Source organism: the organism of the source record quoted next, unplaced genomic scaffold, assembly GCF_019419815.1.
Source record: "Pyrus x bretschneideri cultivar Hongxiangsu unplaced genomic scaffold, Pyrus_bretschneideri_v1 Contig31, whole genome shotgun sequence".
Classification (NCBI taxonomy): domain Eukaryota; kingdom Viridiplantae; phylum Streptophyta; class Magnoliopsida; order Rosales; family Rosaceae; genus Pyrus; species Pyrus x bretschneideri.
The window spans coordinates 4,474,839-4,497,873 of record NW_025999624.1 but is presented as its reverse complement, the minus strand read 5'-3'; the positions used below and the strand labels follow the sequence as shown (position 1 = coordinate 4,497,873).

Genomic DNA, 23,035 nt, shown 5'->3' with positions numbered 1-23,035 from the left:
TTTCTCAGAAAATGATCCTTTAGATATAGTTGAACTTTGACGCAAGGACTTCTACACTTATAAGGATGAGGCAAAGGTGCGAGTCATTCAAAAAATGATAAACGTATTTTCCTTTAAAGCTACTTTAGCAACGTATTTACTGATGTGAGCTATCAAATACAAGAGTTTCTAATTTGGTATTTATTTTGGTACAGTTAACGCAACTTACAAGTTCCCATAAATTGTTTAACTAATCTCAACAATCACATAGCTATTTATTATTTCGCACAAATATTACTTGTTTGCAAATTAATTCACTGACTAGTTTATTACAATAGAGTTCTGAAAACCGTGAACTGAACTTGCATGTCGTGTTAGTGACTATCGTTGCGTGAAAAGAGAAGACAAGTAGGAAAAAGAACGCAACTAGCCCTAATTGTTTTGCAGTAAATGGACAAACGTATTGCTTAAGCGTTATTATTTCTACTATATCATAATCAAAATGTGACGTGAGAGATTAAATTTGTTAAGAAGTGAAGAACTGTATTACAATAGATTAAATAAATGAACACCCCTTTCTTGGTTAACTCATTTTAGCGCGAATATTATATCACATCCCACTGCGTATGGTACAATACTCACGTCCCGCACGCTTGAATATAACGTTAACGAGCTACAATTGTGTCAATAATGTGTCAAATTATTCAACAAATATCCTAGTTTTGGTTACTCTGACCAAAGTAAAAAAGATAAAAAAAAAATACAAAAATAAGAAAAGATACCAAGTTAGCACACTTTTACAAAGTGTAGCATGTGCATAGCAACTTGAACCAAAAGGCCAATAGGAGTCAATCAAGAGTCTTTCCTAAGCCCATTTCAACGTCATTTTGTAAGAATTTTAGGCAATACGCCGTGGCGAACTTTCCATCTTTCTCAACTTGGAGCCAGAAACAATGAAGAAGACACGTATGACTGTTACGAGGAAGATCGCGACCATACGAGTAGCCATATAACGGACAATAGTTCCATACATGCTTGAAATGGATGGCCAATATAAGTTTGTAGAAAAATATGCACTACACATCAATATGCAGTGTAGCTGTAATAACGAAATGCACAGGTAAAGGCCGAATAAATGTAAAATTGATCTCTATTAGTTACGATTTCACGAAGTAATTTAAATTGGCGTGGTAGTTGTTTATTATTATTGTTCAATCCTCAATCATTTAGAAAATGCTTCAACTCAAAACAACAAAGTGAAGTTGTAACAACGCATCAAAGGAAATATATCGAAACTTTATTCTAACTCATGAAACATCCCACAAATTTGTTAGCCCTAGAGAAGTTCAATTCTTTGTTTAAGATAGTGAAGAAGGAGGTGGGACGGAACTTGCAATTATACAATGATTAAATACTCGATCAGCCCTGGGTTAAATGGTAGTTCTGTTCCCAGTGTCCTCATAAGCAAAGGTGATGTTCACGAAAACATTATGGCACAGTCTTCCCAACGCCACAATGGCCCAACAACTAAAGTCACCAATTTTCTTCCCTTTGAAAATATAATTATACACGTTGAATGCATACTTTATGCTGAAATGTTTTTTGCACTCAACCACGACCGACAAGTCATCCGAATGTGCTAGTGTCAGAAGTGCACAACTCGCCAAAAGCAAAATGACCACAATTGAATGTTTAGTCCAGCCATATCAAAATCAAAATCAAAATCAAAATGTACATGTCGAATGCATTATTATTTCTAGGGTAAAGTACAAAAAACTACCTTAACTATCGGTGTCACGACACTTTCATACCTCATCTTTTAAAATTGACAATGTTATACCTCATCTTATGAATTTGTGCCAATGTTATACCTTCCGTTAGCTTAGCGTGAATTTCTCAATTAAATGCTGATTTGGCTTGATTCAGGGCCCACTTTTTATTTTAAAAAATTAATAAAATATTATTAAAAACTAAAAAAAAAAAAGCATTTAATATTTTTTAAATATTAAAATAATAAAACAAAGTAAAAATATATATATATATTAAATGATTTTTTTTAAATTTTTTTTTAATATTTTAATAGAAAGTGGGGTCTGAATCAAGTCACGTCAGCATTTAACTAATAAATTAACGGCAGACTAACGGAAGGTATAATATTGGCACATATTCGTAAGATGAGGTATGACATTGACAATTTTAAAAGATGAGGTATGAAAGTGTCATGACATCAATAGTTGATGTAGCTTTTTGTACTTTACCCTTATTTCTACCATATCAAAATCAAAATGTGACATGAGAGATTAAATTTGCTAAGAAGCGAAGAACTACTAAAGTACAATAGATTAAAAAAATGAGCACCCCTTTCTTGGTAAACACATTTTAGCACAAATATTATATCACACCCTACTGCGTACGGTACAATACTCACGTCCCGCACGCCTGAATATATCATTAACGAGCTACAGTTGCGTCAATAATGTGCCAAATTATTCAACAAATATCCTACTTTTGGTTATTCAGACCAAAGTAAAAAAGATAAAAAGAAGAAATACAAATATAGAAAAAGATACCGAGGTAGAACACTTTTACGAAGTGTAGCATGTGCATAACAACTTGAACCAAAAGGCCAATAGGAGTTGAGAGTCTTTCTTAAACCCATCTCAACGTCCTTCTGTAATAATTTTAGGCAATACACCATGGCGAACTTTTCATCTTTCTTAACCTAGAGCCGGAAACAATCAAGAAGACACGTCTGACTGTTGCGAGGAAGATCGCGATCATACGTGTAGCCAAATAATGGACAGTAGTTCCATACATGCTTGAAATGGGACGAGCAATATAAGTTTCTAGAAAAATAAGCACTACACATCAATAAGCAGTGTGGCTGTAATAACCAAATGTAATGCATGGGTAAAGGCCAAATAAATGTAAAATGGATCTCAATTAGTTACGATTTCACGAAGTACTTTAAATTGGTGTGGTAGTTGGTTTATTACTATTGTTCATTCCTCAGCCATTTAGAAAATGCTTTACAACTCAAAACAACAAAGTGAAGTCGTAACAACGCATCAAAGCAAATATATCGAAATTTTATTCTAACTCTTGAAACATCCCACAAATTCGTTAACCATAGAGAAGTTCAATTCACTGTTTAAGATAGCAAAGAAGGAGGTGGGACGGAAGTTGCAATTATACAATGATTAAATACTCGATCAGCCCTGGCTTGAATGGTAGTTCTATTCCCGGTGTGCTCATAAGTTAAGGTGTTATTCACGAAAACATTATGGCACGGTCTTCCCAACGCCACAAGGGCCCGACAACTAAAGTCACCAATTTTCTTCCCTTTGAAAATATAATTGTACACGTCGAATGCATACTTTATGCTGAAATGTTTTTTGCACTCAACCACGGCCGGCGAGTCATCCAAATGCCCTAGTGTAGGAAGTGCGCAACTCGCCAAAAGCAAAATGACTACAATTGGAAACATGTTTAGTCTAACCATAATGGTGGAAAGAATGAGTAAGTTTTGATTTGCTCAGAAAATGATCCTTTAGATGGAGTTGAACTTTGACGAAAGACTTCTACACTTATAAGGGATGAGGCAATGGTGCGAGTCATACGAAAAATGATAAACGTATTTTCCTTTAAAACTACTTTGGCAACGTATTTACTAATGTGAGCTATCAAATACGAGAGTTTCTAATTTGGAATTTATTTTGGAACCATAAACGCAACTTACAAGTTCCCATAAATTGTTTAATGCTCAACAATCACATAGCTATTTATTATTTCGTACAAATATTACTTATTTGCAAATTAATTCACTGACTAATTTATTACAATAGAGTTGTGAAAACCATGAACTGAACTTGCATGTCGTTTTAGTGACTATCGTTGCGTGAAAAAAAGACGATAAGTAGGAAAAAGAACACAACAAACCTTAATTGTTCTGTAGTAAATGGGCAAACCTATTTCTGAAGCATTATTATTTCTACTATATCAAAATCAAAATGTTACGTGAGAGATTAAATTTGTTAAGAAGTGAAGAACTATTGAAGTACAATAGATTAAATGAATGAGCACCCCGTTCTTGGTAAACTCATTTTAGCACAAATATTATATCACACCCTACTGTGTCTGGTACAATACTCACGTCCTGCACGCCTGATTATAACGTTAACAAGCTACAATTGCATCAATAATGTGTCAATTTATTCAACAAATATCCTAGTTTTGGTTATTCAGACCAAAGCAAAAAAGATAAAGAAAAATACAAAAATATAAAAAGATACCGAGGTAGCACACTTTTATAAAATGTAGCATGTGCAAAACAACTTGAACCAAAAGGCCAATTGGAGTTGATCAAGGGTCTTTTGTAAACCCATTTAAATGTCGTTCAGTAATAATTGTAGGCAATACGCCATAGCGAACTTTTCATCTTTCTTAACTTGGAGCCAAAAACAATGATGAAGACACATACGACTGTTACGAGGAAGATCGTGATCGTACGAGTAGCCATATAACGGACAATAGTTCCGTACATGCTTGAAATGGGACGAGCAATATAAGTTTCTAGAAAAATATGCACTACACATCATATCCAGTGTAGCAGTAATAACGAAATGTAATGCATGGGTAAAGGCCTAATAAATGTAAAATTGATCTCTCTTAGTTACGATTTCACGAAGTAATTTAAATTGGCATGGTAGTTGTTTTATTACTATTGTTCAGTCCTCAATCATTTTGAAAATGCTTTACAACTCAAAACAACAAAGTGAAGTTGTAACAATGCATCAAAGCAAATATATCAAAATTTTATTCTAACTCATGAAACATCGCACAAATTTGTTAGCCCTAGAGAAGTTCAATTCTCTGTTTAAGATAGCGAAGAAGGAGGTGGGATGGAAGTTACTATTATACAATGATTAAATACTCGATCAGCCCTGGCTTGAATGGTAGTTCTGATCCTGGTGTGCTCTTAAGTAAAGGTGTTGTTCACGAACATTATGGCACGGTCTTCCCAACGCCACAAGGGCCCGACAACTCAAGTTACAAAAACATTGTACACATCGAATGCATATTTTATGCTGAAATGTTTTTTGCACTCAACCACGACTGGGGAGTCATACAAATGCGCCAATGTTGGAAGTGCGCAACTCGCCAACAGCAAAATGACCACAATTGGAAACATGTTTAGTCCACCATAATGGTGGAAAGAATGAGTGACTTTTGATTTTCTTAGAAAATGATCCTTTAGATGTAGTTAAACTTTAAAGCAAGGACTTCTACATTTTAAAGGGATGAGGTAAAGGTGAGAGTTATTCGAAAAATGATAAACGTATTTTCCTTAAAAACTACTTTGGCACCGTATTTATTGCTATGAGGGATCAAATATAAGAGTTTCGAATTTGGTATTTGTTTTGGTACCATAAATGCAACTTACAAGTTCCCATAAATTGTTTAACTAATCTCAACAATCACATAGCTATTTACCATGTCGCATAAATATTACTTATTTGCAAATTAATTAACTGACCAGTTTATTACAATAGAGTTGTGAAAACCATGAACTGAACTTGCATGTCATGTTAGTGACTATCGTTGCGTGAAAAAGAGACGACAAATAGGAAAAAGAACGCGACTAGCCTTAATTTTTCTGTAGTAAATGGACAAACGTATTTCTTGAGCAATATTATTTCTACTATATCAAAATCAAAATGTGACATGAGAGATTAAATTTGTTAAGAAGCGAAGAACTATTGAAGTGCGATAGATTAAATAAATGAGCACCATTTTCTTGGTAAACTCATTTTAGAACAAATATTATATCACACCCTATTGCGTATAGTACAATACTCATGTCCCACGCGCTTGCATATGACGTTCACAAACTACAGTTGTGTCACTAATGTGTCAAATTATTCAACAAATATCCTAGTTTTGGTTATTCAAACCAAAGTAAAAAAGATAAAAAAAAAAAAAAACAAAAATATAAAAAGATACCAAGGTAGCACACTTTTATAAAGTGTAGCATATGCATAACAATTTGAACCAAAAGGCCAATAGGAGTCGATCAAGAGTCTTTCATAAATCCATTTCAATGCTATTTTGTAAGAATTTTGGGCAATATGCCATCGCGAGCTTTTCATCTTTCTCAACTTGGAGCCGGAAACAATGAAGAAGACACGTATGACTGTTACGAGGTTGATCGCGACCATACGAGTAGCCATATAGCGGACAATAGTTCCGTACATGCTTGAAATGGGACGAGCAATATAAGTTTCGAGAAAAATAAGCACTACACATCAATATGTAGTGTAGCTATAATAACCAAACATAATGCAGGGGTAAAGGCCGAATAAATGTAAAATTGATCTCTATTAGTTACGATGTTTCAGGAAGTATTTTAAATTGCGTGGTAGTTGTTTTATTACTATTGTTCAGTCCTCAATCATTTAGAAAATGCTTTACAACTCAAAACAACAAAGTGAAGTCGTAACAATGCATCAGAGCAAATTTATTGAAATTTTATTCTAACTCATGAAACATCCCACAAATTTGTTAGCCGTAGAGAACTTCAATTCTCTGTTTAAGATAGCAAAGAAGGAGGTGGGATAAAATTTTCAATTATACAATGATTAAATACTCAATCAACCTTGGCTTGAATGACAGTTCTATTCCCGGTGTGCTCATAAGTAAAGGTGTTGTTCACGAAAACATTATGGCACGGTTTTCCCAACGCCACAAGGGCCCGACAACTTAAGTCACCAATTTTCTTCCCTTTGAAAATATAGTTGTACACGTCGATTGCATATTTTATGCTAAAATGTTTTTGCACTTAACCACGACTGTCGAGTCATCCAAATGCACCAACGTTGGAAACGAGCAACTCGCCAAAAGCAAAATGACCACAATTGGTAACATGTTTCGTCCGGCCATAATGGTGGAAATAATGAGTAACTTTTGATTTTCTCAGAAAATGATCGCTTAGAAACAGTTGAACTTTGATGCAAGGACTTCTACACTTACAAGGGATAAGGCACAAACATTACTTGTTTGCAAATTAATGCATTGACTAGTTTATTACAACAGAGTTTCAAAAACCGTGAATTGAACTTGTTTGTCATGTTAGTGAATATTGTTGTGTGAAAAAGAGATGACAAGTAGGAAAAATACCTCGACTAGCCTTAATTGTTCTATAGTAAATGGACAAAAATCAACTATTTTATTATTTTAGTTTCTGGCGGTTATTATTTTGGTACTTTGGTGGTTATAACTAACATAAATTGACTATTTTATTATTTTTAAATGTTATATTGATTAAAAATAAAAAAATAAAGACATGGTTTAAATTTTTTTTTTTCACTCATGGCCTTGTTGGATATAATCGACACAAGCAAAACAAAATTTTGGATGGCTGCCAGATAATCTCTAAATGTTTTTTTTTTCACTCATGGGCCCATTACATAATCTTTGAATGTTTTTTTTTTCACTCATGGGCCCATAACATAATCTCTGAATGTTTATTTTTTTTATTTTTTTTATTTTTGTGATTTTTTACACATGCTATCTCGGAGTATATACAAACATATTTGACGCCACATCACTTCCTCGGCCCATGCTGAGCCAGTCCTTGGCTTCAATCAAGCCGAGCAACACAAGCAATGGCCCCTGCCACACCACCTCATTAGCCCATGCCAAGCCGACTCCTGGCCCCTGCCAGCCGACATAGCGCAGCACCCAAATGGCTACCCCATGGCAGCACCACCACCTAAGAAGAAGACAAGGAGAATTAAGTTTTTCTTACATTGGTGCCGCGCGAAGAAAACAAAGAAATCAATGGAAGACGGTTCTTTGCACCGACAAGCAAAGAAGAGTGCTAGGGGAGGGGGAACAAATATCCTCTAGTTTTCTCTCTTTCTTGTACAGACAAATAATTGCCCTCCGAAGTTAATTTAATCCCCTACTTAAGGTAGGCTTAAATAGGCTTTGGAGGCGATTTATTTCCCTTTCCTAGAAGAATCTAATTCCAAGTCCAAGTGAAAATCTGCATCAAAACTAGAGATCTCTACACCGGCTGCCCTTTTCATGCGAGCAGTGGACAATCATGACTTAATGAAGGTCAAAAGTGCTCAAAATAGGTAATTATTCAAAACCTGTTTCATCCATCCTCATCAAATCTTCTCCATAAGGTAACCCCCAAATCATTCCTTTCAAATTATATTAATTAGCTAATTAATTGATTTATTACCCAATTAATTTATTAATTAGCTAATTGATTGAAATTAACACCAAAAATACTACATATGACCGGTCCCTATTCTCCTAATAGGGAAGGCCATAGCCCTAGGAATATCACCCCATTTTCTCCAAAAATCGAAGTTCAACACTCTTGCAAAATTCTCCAAATTCTCTACACATTTTTCCCTCAAATTCTAACTCTGGTATCGGAGGTTCTTCGGCCAAAGCTCCTCTCCCTAATTCATCATGGGCGCATGAGGCTCTTGGCCTTGACCAAATGTGTTAATTGTTTTGTAGGTTCAATTTTGTCCAAGAATAAGAAGACGGAAATTTGCATGCACAAATCCAATTATGCAAATCATGATTGGTATACGATACGAGAGGGAGAACACTCTTCACTAATCCTACAGGCTTGACGGAGTTAATCTGTCTAGACACTACTACAATATTAACTTTAGGTGTCGGATGATGTTGGCGATTTAATAAGCCGTTATGCCGAATAAAAGATATCTGACACATCATTCAGTTAGTGTCTGATAACAATGAAATCATGTCGGTTATTGATAGGAGCATATTTATGCTACTTAGTTATGTTGTTCCCTTGCATTTAGTTACTTAATTACTATCTATTTTAGCCTTTTAAGCTATTTTCGTATTTTTTAGGTCCTAATGGCAAAAGGAGCAAGAAAGTGCATTTTGAGGCTATTTGGAGCAGTTTTGGGCATGGATTGGATAGCTTAACTATGGAGCAATGTGGATGGATGAAATTGAAGTCAAGAGATGCTAGGAAAGGCTAAAAATCTGGAGAAAGAAGTCCAAATGCAAAGAAGATAAGGAAAGAGCAAGAAATAAGGAACCTTATCCAAATTTCCTTATCTTATCCAAACCTTATCCAACCTTATCTTATCTTATCCTATCCTAATCTTTTCCTACCTTAATTCCAACTTCAAAGAGGACTCCTTTTCACATTAAATCACCTAAATATCAAGTTCTAGAAGCCCTATTTTCGTGCATTAAGTTTATGCCACATGTAACCCTTCTAGAAGTTCTAGAATCTGCCACAAGGACCATTCCTTATCCTTCTTGGAATCTGATTGAAAGTATCCTTGTTCTTTGGTGATTTGGAGTCCTAATTCCTCTCCTTTTTAGCCCAAATTCGTGCCTCCCCTTCACCCTATAAATACTTGATGCCACAACACTCAAAAACCACCACCCTCTACCCCAAATTCACACCACGCCATCCACCACACCTCAAGAGCCTAAATTCACACAAATCCCCATTGTTGGCAGCAAGGAAGGAAGGAGGAGCCACCTGGAGTGTTTCTAGGTGTATTCAATCTTTGTTTTCAATGTTTAATTTATATTCTCTTTGTTTTGTTGTAAACATGAGGAATTAATTTTGTTTTGGCTAGAGGAGACTTTGAAACCATGATTATATTTGCAATATGAATTGATTAATTTCAGTTGTGATTTCATAAATTGTGAATGCAATTTACTTAACCATTTGATGGATAACTTATTCTTGTTTGTTGATTAAGGGTGCACACTTAATTTGCATGCTTGAATTTGGTGCTAGAATATAAGGGAGTTTCACATAATCGTTACAAACTTATGTTCACAAGTAGTTAAGGTTGTTTTCATAATCATGTTAAGTAAATTCCTAGCATGAGTATCATGATGTCATAGTTACAAGTGCTTTGTCAATGCTTATGATTTTCATAGAATGTAATGATCTTTGATTGTATCTCTGTTATGATGTCATGTAGGGAACTTTTGAAGAATGCTTTGGGTTGTCGTATGATGTCATCCAATCCAATAACTAAGGGAAAATTTGAGGGTTAATTAGTGATGTCACGGTTAATCTAGGGTGTTGAGGTTCATGGTTTATCGAAAAAGCAACTGGAAATCAATTTGTGTTCGAATGTATCATGTGTGGAAAAGTATCCTCTAGCTATCTAATCATCTATCGTTTTTCCCAAATTCGTCCAAATCCTATTTAAGTCTTTTAGTTATTTGTTTTTATCTTAAATTCGTCAAAAACCCAATCCTCTTTATTTAGTTGTGTCAAATCTGTCCTAATTAGTGTTTTTGAGTGTTTTGAGTCAAAACCAATTCTATTTTCGTCCAAATTGAATCCTAGAGTCTAGTTTGAGTTTTTTTTATTGTTTTGTGTTGTTTTGAGTCTTTTAAGTTTGTTTTGAGTCATATAAGTTTAGTTAAGAGTCTTTTGCATTTGTTTAAGTGTTTTGAAGCATATTTTTATATGTTTGAGTCAATTTTCATTAGATTAGCAATCCCTCCTAATCCCCGGCCTAGAACGATCCCTACTTATATCTATACTACAATTGTCAAAAAGAGGGTTTAATTTGTGTGCTATTATATAACACATCAGTTATATCCGACATAATTCCTGGCGAATATTTAGTGTCGAATGCAACCGCCATAGAATTATTATAACCGCCAGAATTTTTGAATTTTTTTTATAAACATTTTTAACATATTTCGGCAATTTTTAAGTTAATGGTGGTGGTTACAACCGACAGAAATTGACTATTTTATTATTTTAGTTTCTGGTGGTTATTATTTAGTATTCTGGTGGTTATAATCGACAAAAATTGATTATTTTATTATTTTAAAATGTTATATTGATTAAAAATAAATAAATAAACACACAATTTAAATATTTTTTTTTTCACTCATGGCCCTATCGGATATAACCGACACGAACAAAGCAAAATTTTGGGCGACCGCCAGAATAATCTCTGAATGTTTTTTTTTCACTCATGGTCTCGTTACCTAATCTCTGAATGTTTTTTTTTTTTGTGATTTTTTACACATGCTATCTCGGAGTATATACAAACATATTTGACGTTTGGATCATTGAAACTAGTTTCGTAGAATGCATATCCTATCAAATTGATAAATTTAACAAACACTTAAGAGTTAATGTTATACTTCCATTAAGTATAAAATAAGATTTATGCACTAGTGTAAATATTTTAAATTGAAAATCGAATTCATTCATTGCATTCTTATAGGGTCGAGGAGTGTAGCTGTAAAAAAAACATCAAAATCGGAGCTAAAATAACCGTTAAATTGTGATTTTTCGTTTATAACCATAAAAACCTTTTGTTCCGTTACCTAATCTATGAACGTTTGTTTTCTGCGATTGTTTACGTATGCGATCTCAGAGTGTGTACAAACAAGTTTGACGGTTGGATCATTGAAAAACATTTCATAGAATGTGTATCGCATCAAAACGGTAAATTAATCAAAACACTTAGAGTTAATGTTATACTTCCCCATCAAGTATAAAATAAGATTTTGTGGTATCCACTAGTGTAAATATTTTAAATTGAAGATCGAATTCGTTCAATGCATTCTTATAGGGTCAAGGAGTGTAGCTGTAAAAAATCATCAAAATCGGAGCTAAAATAACCATTAAATTATGATTTTTCATTTATAATCATCGAAAACATTTGTTCTATTACCTCATCTCTAAATGTTTGTTTTTTTGTGATTTTTTACATATGCGATCTCGGAGTGTGTACAGATAAGTTTGATGGTTAGATCATTGAAATGTTTCGTAGGATGTGTATCGCGTTAAAACGGTAGATTAAATAAACACTTAAAGAGATAATGTTATACTTCCATTAAGTATAAAATAAGATTTTTTGGTATCCACTAATGTAAATATTTTAAATTGAAGATCAAATTTATTCATTGCATTCTTATAGGGTTGAGGAGTGTAATTGTAAAAAAATCATTAAAATCGGAGTTAAAATAACCGTAAATTGTGATTTTTCGATTATAACCGTCGGAAACTTTTTTGTTCTGTTACGCAATCTCTAAATATTTATTTTTTACAATTTTTTATGTATGCAATCTTGGAGTGTGTACAAATAAGTTTGACGGTTGGATCGTTGAAAAAAGTTTCATAGAATGTCTATCGCGTCAAAAAAAGTAGATTAAACAAACACTTAGTGTTAATATTATACTTTCATTAAGTATAAACTAAGATTTTGTGGTATCCAGTAGTGTAAATATTATAAATTGAAGATTGAATTCATTCATTGCATTCTTATAGGGTCGAGGAGTGTAGTTGTAAAAAATCATTAAACTCGAAGATAAAATAACCGTTGAATTGTGATTTTTCATTTATAACTGTTGAAAACTTTTGTTCCATTACTTTATCTCTGAATATTTGTTTTTTATGTATGCAATTTCGGAGTGTGTACAAATAAGTTTGACGGTTGGATCGTTGAAAAAAGTTTCGTAGAATGCATATCGCGTCAAAACGGTAGATTAAACAAACACTTAGAGTTAATATTATATTTCCATTAAGTATAAAATAAGATTTTGTGGTATCCACTAGTGTAAATATTTTAAATTGAAGATCAAATTTGTTCATTGCATTCTTATAGGTTCGAGGAGTGTAGCTGTGACATCCCGTCCCGGAATTATCGAAACGTACATGTGAAATGACCATTTTGCCCCTAGTTAGTTGGTTGTGTTTTTGGTTATTTGTATGCCTTGTTGGCATGCTTGGGGGTCACACACATACCCTCATTGTCCCTATCCCTTTCTCAGTCTCTTTCCCTATCCCTCTCTCTCTCTCCCGAGTCTCTATCCTTCCTCTTCCTTTTGAAAGTGTACGGACACACACACAACTACACTAAAACATCACAGATTGAAGGATCCAAGACCACCATCGTGCTTGTGAGGCTGAGAGGAGTCCAGTGGTGCCATTTTCAGGTAAGAACTTCGACGTTTTCACGTCGATATCGCCATGTCCATTTTAGCTACTGTTCATGCAAGATTAATTTAGTGAGTTTTTGGACATTTGAAGCTTATAGTTGTGTTTGTGAGGTTCCCAGGAGCTTGGGAGTGCTTCGTTAGACAATTTTGGACGTCGGGAAAGCTTGGTTCGAAGTTGGCCGAGTTTTGGAGATTTGGACAGGTATAATCTCGTAGTTTTAGGCCTTAAAACTTGTAGGATCGTGTTCTACTAGTTCTAAGGTTGATTTTGGTGCAAGAAACGTGAAAAAAGGTGGAAAAATGAGCGAGAAATCACGACTTACAGGTTTTCCGGCGACGGCGCCGGCGATGGGAACTGACCGGAGAAGAAACAGGAATATTCCGTTTAGGTTTAACGGAATATTCCTAACAGCAGTGACGGCGTCAGTTTAGGGTTAACGGAATATTCCGTTGGTTTAATGGAATATTCCTGACGGCGTCACTTGACGCCGTCAGTGTGCCTGGCACGTGGCCGCGCGTGGGGGCGCGTGGGTCCGTGCCTGTTTTGGCGCGTGAGGGCGCGTGGGAGGTCCAAAAATTATTTTAAAAATATGGTTGTGATCCTGAGGTTGTGTAGATCACGTTGGTATATTCATTTGTCCATTTTGAGCAATGTATGAGAAGTTATTTTGAACGGACAGTTATGTGCTTTAAAGTTAACGTTTTTATAGTTAATTCGCATATAGGTGACACGTATCCCGAGGACGAGCGTGCACACTTGAGGCAGGGGGCTACGACCCTTCCACATACCAGTGAGTGGGCTTTTGTTTTCCGTATATACCTATATACATATTATTTCCCAGAATTTAGTATGAATGCTTCGTTATATGCCATTCATTTTATGTAATTATAGGTTATGCATGATTAGTGGCATATACGTTTAATTATATATTCGATTATGCATATGTCATATATATATATATATATGTTGGTGTTATGGAGGCATAGGTAAGTGCCAGGTAAGTGTTATTTAACGATTGCATTAAATAGTGGTTAGAGATGCTTAGAGAGCTCATAACCTGCACCCCCGGTGTTAGTGCTCCCGCCCAGAGTAGGGCACAGTCCTTCACGTGTTGTTCACCTCCCGCACCACACGCTCAGCTTGAATCCAAGTTAGGTGCACAGTCTTGTCGTACAGACCACTATAGGTGGTTCCGACTCGTAGGTGACCCGCGATTATTCGCTCAGTCTTCACGTGATCGTAGCACTAGAGCGTTTATATGTATCGCACCCAGGCTTGTCATACAGACCACTATAGGTGGTTCCGACTCGTGGGCAGGTTGGTTGTTGAGATTGAGATTGGAGCTCTAGGTTCAGCCGTACAGGTCACTTTAGGTGACTCCGGCTGCCAGTGATAAGTTATTGACACGTTTTATACCTGAGCACTTGCATATTATTATGAGGTTTTGAGCATGACGGCATACCTTTGAGCATGACGGCATACCTTTGAGCATGATGGCATATCCTTGAGATTATTTGGCATATTTATACCTACGTGTATATGTTATTTCTGGGATGTATACAGGTTTTACGGCGAGGGGTTAGAATGTATTTTATGAAATGATTTTTAAAGAATTTGTTTTTGCCCACTCACGCTTTTGTTTTGCGCCCCTCCAGGTTCTAGTAGCTTAGCGGGTTTGGTGGTTTTCCCAGAGGACGTCCCGGCATTTCTGACAGACACCCAACTATGTAGGGTCACCTTCGGGTGCACTATTGTTGTATCGTTTTTTGGACTGCTGTAGGCTTTAGGCTCTGAATTCAGCGATTTGCTTACGCTAGCACATACTTTATCACATTATATTTGCTAGTTTTTAAATTATTCGTACTTTTACATTATTTCCTTTAGCTTCTGCACTGTGCACATGGCTACGTCACTTCCACGTGACGGCCAGCATGCCCTAGCCTCGGTTGGGGTGTGTCAGTAGCTGTAAAAAAATCATCAAAACCGGAGCTAAAATAACCGTTAAATTGTGATTTTTCGTTTATAACCGTCGAAAACTTTTGTTCTGTTACCTAATCTCTGAATGTTTTTTTTTTTTTGCGATTTTTTATGTATGCGATCTTGTAGTATCTACAAACAAGTTTGACGGTTAGATCATTGAAACTAGTTTCGTAGAATGTATATCTCCATTAAATTTGCCTAAATTTTGAAGTGGGAAAAGTAATTTGTGCTAAATTTTTATTTTTGTTTTTCATGTATTGATTAGACAATATTTAGTTTGTGTGATGACATTTTCGTTGTATAATTATCTTTTTATTTTTTTATCGCATATTTTACATGGGTTATTATTTATTAAACCAAATAATTATTTATTTAATTCTTAAAAACATATTCTATTTAAATATATATTATTTATTTATTTATTAAACCAAATAATTATTATTTTATTTTTTAAAATCGTAACAAATTTTTTTTTTTTGGGGGGAGGGGGGGATTTAAAATTTTGGAAGGGAATTTTGGGGGGATATTTGCCCCCTTTTTTTTTTTTTTTTATCTGTTATAACAAAGAGTAATGAAAATTTTTCAAAATAAAACCCTTTCATCTCTTCCTTTCGCCTACACAAATCCCGGCTTCCAGTGCTTGGCGTTTCGGTAGTGGTCGAAGAGTGGGGAACTACTGCGGTCCTCCTCGAAAATGGAAGGCAAGTACATGCCATCTTTACCGTCCCAGTTCCAGAAAGGCAAAGCAAAATTTGGATCGATCTCCTCAATGAGCTTGGCAAGGATTCTCTTGCAAAAGTAGAGGTACCAGCGGTGGAAGGGGTAGAAGAGTCACAAGGAGTGAACTTGTATTTCATTGCAGTGAACTTTCTCCTTGCCATTTTTATCACAGCTAACATAGTAATATGCAGTTTTGTAGTTTTTTTAAATACTTTTCACAGCTAACATAGTAATTGCAGTGAACCTTAGCTTGGTTCCAGAAGTTACGTGGGTCGTCCTCGTGGAGGTTCTTCATCCCCTCGATGGCCGTTTTGTAGCTTTTTAATTACTTTTCATCGACTTTATGTGCCTCTGGCCTGGTGCGGAGTGAATTTGGGACTTTGTCTGGTAGCTTGAATTTGATGATTTCAGTAGACGGTTGTGGACAACAATGAAGCCCAATCAAATCCCTCGTGGTCGGGACGCATAGGTCAGGAGTAGGAATCGGAAGAGCGGTGGCAAATGGGTTGATCCCAAGGCCAAGACCGGTGGCCCCGTACAGCCCTCCAGCTCCAAGACCAATCAGCATGTTTCTTCTGTCCAGTTTTCCATCGTCTTGGTTAATACCCTGTTCGTCATCGCTCTTTCTTGCTTTGCATGGAGATCTATGCTTACCTTTTTCAACTAATGAAAGTTTTCCATCGTCTTGGTTTATATATATTTTTTATTATTAATATATTTTCAGTCAATTTTATGTTCTTATTTATTCATATTAATAAATTCCCTATCGGTAATATCTGACACTAGTTCTGTCAACTTTATAGTATTTTCTGTCAGTTTTATCTGACAAAGAATGCTCTTATTTATTCAGTATTAATATATTCTCTGTCGATTATATCCTACATAATTACTGTCAGTTTTATAGTATTTTCTGTTGAAAAATTCATTTCCTGACTCTGGCAATTTGTCTCTTATTGTATCTGCCACTGCATTATTTCTTGTCGGTTATCATAGCGACACTAATAAATGGTTTTGCGAGCATTATTGTTCCTACTGTATCAAAATGAAAATGTGACGTACGAGATTAAATTTGTTAAGAAATGAAGAATTTTTGAAGTGCAATAGATTAAGTAAAAGGAAAACTAATGAAAATGGCTTGAAAACTTTGAGTTTTAACGATAAGGACAAAAAAAAAAAAGATAAAGTGAATAGTACCAGGTTTGACTTTTTAGTTTAAAAATGTGTTTTTCGTTAAAACGAACAGTATTGCAGACTTTTCATTAAAATTCCCTTAAATAAATGAGCACCCCTTTCTCGGTAAACTCATTTTAGCACAAATATTATATCACACCCTCTTAGTAAACACATTTTGGTAAATACGTTAATGGTGAAGCTTTCAACTTTCTCAACTTTAGCAACATATTTATTCATATGAGGTATTAAATACGAAAGTTTCTAAATTTAGTATTTATTGGGTATGATAAATTCAACTTACAAGTTGCCATAAATTGTTTAAACCTCAAAAATCCCCTAACTTTTTATTATTTCGTGCTAATATTACTTCTTTGCAAATTAATTAATTGACTAATTTATTACAATAGAGCTGCAAAAACCATGAACTGAACTTGTATGTCATGTTCGCGATTGTCATAGACGTCCAAATATCATTGCGTGAAAAACAGATGACAAGCGGAAAAAAGATCGCGACTAGCCTTAATCGTTCTGTAGTAAATAGACAAGCGTATTTATCGAGCATTAGATTCCTATTATAACAAAATGAAAATGAAAATATCGTATTGTCTAATAATTGGAGTGTAAAGTTTTAAAGTGTTTGAGAGAGTAGATTTGTTGCTCAATCTGAAAGAACCTCAATGTGTTTGAATAATTTCTACTGTACAAGGTACATCAAACATGTACTGAGATTATAAGATATTTGGATCAACATCTATCTGGCTATATGCTGCTAATTTCTTCAACCCCTTCTGTCTCATTTCATCACGAACCTTATTAGCCTCATCCCACCGTTCGTGAGTAGCGTATGCATTCGATACAAGAGCATAAGTTCCGATGCTTACTCCTCTACTCTTGAGGAGATCATTTCTGATCCTCTCAAACATCTTCTCATTCCCATGAATTTTGCATGCATTAAGAAACGCTCCCCAAACAGCGCCGTCTGCTTCTGTTGGCATTTCCTTAATGAAACTCTCTGCTTCCTCCAAGAACCCCGCTCGACCATACATATCAACTAGGCAGACGTAATGCTGTGTTTGAGGGGCGATCTGATAAACATTTTTCATAGCATTGAAAAACATTGACCCTTGATCGACTAGACCTGCGTGACTGCATGCTGATAACACGCCAAGGAAGGTTACATCATCAGGAGGAATCCCATGGACTAGCATGAGCGAAAAGAGCTGCAACGCATGTATACCATAACCATTCATGGCCATGCCGCTTATGATGGTACTCCACGAAACGTTATCCTTGCAAACCAGGGTTTTAAAAACTGAAACTGCCATACCTACTTCACCACACTTTACATACATGTTTATTAATGCATTTCCCACAATGCCATTCAACATGAGATCTGGCCGCGCACTTATATACGAATTCACCCACTGGCCTAAACTCAATGCTCCAATCGAAGAACACGCTGACAATACATTTACAATGGTAGCCTCATTAGGCTCAACTTCCTCTCCCTGAACCATCTCCTGAAAAAGCCTCACTGCCTCATCACAAAATCCTCTTTGTGCATAACCACCCACCATGCTAGTCCAAGAATACACATCTCTCTTTGGCATATTTACAAACAGGTACCGTCCACTCACCAAAGACCCACATCTCATGTAAAAATCCAACACTGCATTGTCCCAAATAACATTCCTTCCAGATAACTTCCTCATACAATATCCATGAACAGATTTACCAAACTTTAAAGCTCCTAAACTCGAACAAGCGGACATAACAATGACAAGAGTAGTAGAATTAGGCTGCACATCCATGGACATAAACTTAACAATTGCTTCCTCCACAAATCCACACTTGTTAAGACCCGAAATCATCGAAGTCCACGAAACAACATCAGGGTTTGGTATGGATTCGAAAACCCGGGTAGCGGATACAATGTCAGCTTGGGTTACGTAGAAATGAAGCAACGAGTTTTGGATGAAGGTATCGGAAAAGTGCCCAGTTTTTACGACGCGGGCGTGGACTTCCCGTCCCTTGTTGTCATCATGGAGGAAGCAACATGCCTTGAGAGCGTAAGTGAAGGTGTAGTGATTGTGGGAGGTTGGGAAGTGGAGCATTTGGTTGTACAGGAAAAGGGCAGTTTGTGGGGCGGGGGAGTTTGTGAGATGTCCCAGTAGAGGGTTTAAGAGTTGGGGTTTAGGGTTTTTGATGATTTGGGCAAGGATGATTTGCTTTAATTGACGTTTCATTGTACTTTTTACGAAAATGTATAAACAGTAGGTGTCGGAATTGCTGGGCATTTATCTTTTTCTCGAGGAGAAATCGGACATCTGAAACAATTGTGGGCAGCGGTTGGGTGGGAATTTGGGTTGCGCAGAGGAAGGAAGGCGGAGGAAGGAGGGGGGTCAGGAGAGCCGGATAAGATGTATTTTGACAGTGAAAAGCTCACTAGCTACGTCCTCCATACTATGGTGTATCTTATTTAGGTGATGTTGTTCGGGCAGGAAATCTCACTGGGAGGGATCCCTGGTTCGAGCACACGGCTCCCCGAGGAGTTGGCACTTTCGTTGGTTGTCGGGCTCCTACTTGTTGAGCTGCTGCAAGAAGAGGACAAAGTTAGTTCTGAAAGGTGTCTTTGTAGGGTCTTAGGTGTAGGCCTTGAGGCTCACAATCAAAACTAACGAAGTGCTTAGGTGTGTCACTGCCATCTCAGTATGGCAGATGTAGAACAAGTGTGTTTAAGCCGATTACTTGCGCCCCAAGTTATTCTGACTTCTTGTTGTCAAAGGATTGTCATAGATGGGTTAAGTCTACATTAAGTTCTTTTCTATGCCTTGAGATCAAGGACTTTTAATTGGTTATCTTGTATGCTTAAAGGGTGGAGGTCCAGATCTGATCAAGGCAACAGTTTAATTCACATTTAGTCTTCTTACGACAGTAAAACCACTAAGTGAACTAGATCTGAGAACTAATGGAACTTTGGTTCATCAAAAGACTAGAAATGACTTAAATATATACTGAGGAATACATCATAACACCAGATCTATTAACTTAAAGACAAAACAAAGAGAGTCGGGCAAGGTTCAAACGTCTTGCGGTTTCTTCTCTTTGTAGTTATAGGGGGTTGAGTACTAAAGCAAGATGAGTGGCGAACAAGTTTACATAAGAGAATCGATACTACAACATTTAGAAAAGGTAGCAGAGCTTTTACATTTAGACAAAATATGTCTTTTTAAGGGGAGTCTATAGCTAAAATTGTACAAAATCTGGACAAAGCACAGCTTTTTGAGTATTTGCTTGACTGAGAGGCAAGTTGTATGTTTGTTTGTTTGATTGGTTAAGTGTCTTTGTCTCTGGGCCCTTTTCCCCCTTTTATAGGTGAATTAGCCTTACTGTACTGCTTTTGATTTTGCCCGAAAGCAACTGAAAGGTAGTGACTCATCAGCATTTTTACATGTTCTGTCATTCAGAAAGTGCTTTTGGGCTGAGAGTAGGTGGATTTCCATCGGTTATCACTTCTCTTGTAAGCATCTAGCCTTTGCATTAAATGGGGAGCCGTCATATTGTCTCGAGATGGGTATCTGGGCTTGACTCTAGGCCTCGGGCAAAATCTCCTTTATTGAGCTCTTTTGGGCTTTCTTTCCTTGAAGTCCAAAGTTAAATATTAACCCAAACAGTGCCCCCTTCAATCGTTGTTAAGCCTGCAACCCGAGGCAGTAATAATGATTGAACAGTTGTTTCTCAGTAACCACCGTCGCACGCCTTTACTCGGAACTCAGGCATTAACACATTTGATTTCAAGATAGGCCCCATGTCTCCAAAAATCCTGGATATGGCACAAGTCTTTGGGCTAAGACCCTCGGACAGAATCGTGGATGTGACTCATGACTGGGCACCACTTTCTCGCTCGACTGCTGAAAGTTCAGGTTCCTCTGCTCCTCTGCTCCAGCTGGAATACAAGTCTGCAACCTTTAAGAGTTATAGGACCTTTTTTAAGGGTTTCATCCATTTTGTGAAAAAGAGTTTTGGTGCAGACTCCTCTAATGCCAACTTAGATCAAGAGCACATGTACTTCCTCTTGTATTGGCTCGACAAGCACGTCTTCCTCAACAAATCTAAAGGAGTGAAGGTTGAATGGATTCCTTTAGTTGAAGCTCTCCATAATTTTGATGATGTTGCTATGGGCCATTTCTTTCTCTCTCATCTTTACCATCTTTTTTTTTAAATGACTTAGGGCGAACCATTTGAAACCAGCCTCAACGGACCAATTTGGATGGTCCAATTATGGTTACAATGGTATTTCTTAGATTTTCAGGCAGCTAACCTGAAGTTCCCAAAAGGTGTGGCTCATGCCCGAATTCTGGCCGAAGCCCTTTCCACTAACCATTCCACGTTTGCCTGTTTTTATTTCTTCAGAGTTTGCAGGACTCAGGCAAACTTAAAGTAAGGAACATCTGTTCTTATGAGGTATCCTGGTTTTCTGATCAAGCCTTCCAAGATGCCTTTGGAGAAGATACTAATCCTTTTTACATAACGAAATTTATTAGCTGTATTCAACCACGGGACTTAGCTTGGGGGTTCGTAGTGATTGTTACGAACGCGAGCTGGAGGTTTATCATCCCAACTTCTGTAGTAGACATTAGGCTTTAGGCAAGCCATCCTAATCTCATTCTTTGACTCCGCTCATTGTTGCACCTCTTACCACCTCCATTCTCCTGAAGAAGTCACTTTCCGAGTTGCCCGACGTAGCCTTGAGGTAGACCTGGCAATTTATTACACGACCCGTTAACACGACACGTAAACGACACGAAAATAATGGGTTTCGGGTCAACACGATAACTAATCGGGTCATTATCGGGTCACACGATAATAACCCGTTAATAACGGGTCCTTAACAGGTTTACACGAAAGTGACACGCGGGTAACCTGTTTCGACACGATAAGAAAAATGCTATTTTGATGATTTTAATTTTTTAAACTACTAAAAAAAACTTACTATAAAATGCAATAGATATAATGAATATGTATATATTGTTTATTAATTATTATTCTATTATTATTTTATATAAATTTTAAAATTTAAGTTTTATTTATTTATTTATTTTTATAATATATTATAGGCAAAGATTGAGATTAAAAATCATAAAACACATTAAAAATAAAAATATCAAGTAATTTAAAAATACCAAAAACATAAAAAAATTATAATAATTAATTTCCTGCCTAATATTTCAAGAGTTTCATCCATTTCCCACCTAATGTTTGGGAAATTTTGCAACCTATATCCATCCATTTCCCGCCTAATGTTTAACCCAAAGAAAAAAAGTAACCAGCTTTTTTGTTTTTTTTTTTTTTTTTTATCTCTTATAACATTTTAACTTGAATAAAAATAAAATACGTAATAAAAAAACATAAATGTAATTTTATTATTAAATATCATCACATACTAATTGAAACATAGTCTAATTAACACTTAAAATATATAAATAATTAATATATTTATTCCAAGTCATCAAAACGATAAGATTCACTAACGCTTAAAGTTTATTTATACTTTCATTAAGTATAACATCAATGCGTATCCCATCAAAATGATGAAAGTATGAATAAACTCTTAAGTGTTAGTGAATTTATCGTTTTGACGGGATAAGTTTCCTACAAAACTAATTTCAACAATCCAACCGTCAAACTTGTTTATACATGCTTCAAGATCGCATACTCCAAAAATTGCAAAAAACAAACATTCAGAGATGAAGTAATGAGACAAAACTTTTCAACGGTTGTAAACGAAAAACCACGATTTAACGGTTATTGTAACTCCGATTTTGATAACTTTTTACAGCTACACTCCTTGACCTTATATGAATACAATGAATGAATTCGATCTTCAATTTAAAATATTTACACTAGTGTATACCACAAATCTTATGTTATACTTAATGAAAGTATAAATAAACTCTTAAGTGTTAGTTAATGTATCGTTTTGATGGGATACGCATCCTATGAAACTAATTTCAATGATCCAACCGTCAAATTTGTTTATACATGATTCGAGATCACATACACCAAAAATTGCAAAAAAAAAAACATTCAGAGATCAAGTAACGGGACAAAACTTTTCGACGATTATAAACGAAAAATCACGATTTAACAGTTATTATAACTCCGATTTTGATGATATTTTAC

At 35.8% G+C, this 23,035-nt stretch overlaps 1 protein-coding gene and 1 pseudogene across 1 annotated transcript; both read right to left on the bottom strand.

Annotated features, from left to right (window-relative positions):
* Positions 1 to 15,574: 15,574 nt before the first annotated feature.
* Positions 15,575 to 17,294, bottom strand: LOC103949760 (annotated as a pseudogene).
* A 222-nt stretch (positions 17,295 to 17,516) lies between these two features.
* LOC103963921 (pentatricopeptide repeat-containing protein At1g08070, chloroplastic-like) lies at positions 17,517 to 19,404 on the bottom strand. The gene has a single exon (XM_009376800.3). The coding sequence runs from the start codon at positions 19,147 to 19,149 to the stop codon at positions 17,581 to 17,583; it is 1,569 nt and encodes a 522-aa protein (XP_009375075.2). The 5' UTR covers positions 19,150 to 19,404; the 3' UTR covers positions 17,517 to 17,580.
* Between the last annotated feature and the right edge of the window lie 3,631 nt (positions 19,405 to 23,035).

What these genes read in the sequence shown, in the direction of transcription:
- LOC103963921 (XM_009376800.3), bottom strand. Translation starts at nt 19,149, where the DNA reads ATGCCCAGCAATTCCGACACCTACTGTTTATACATTTTCGTAAAAAGT.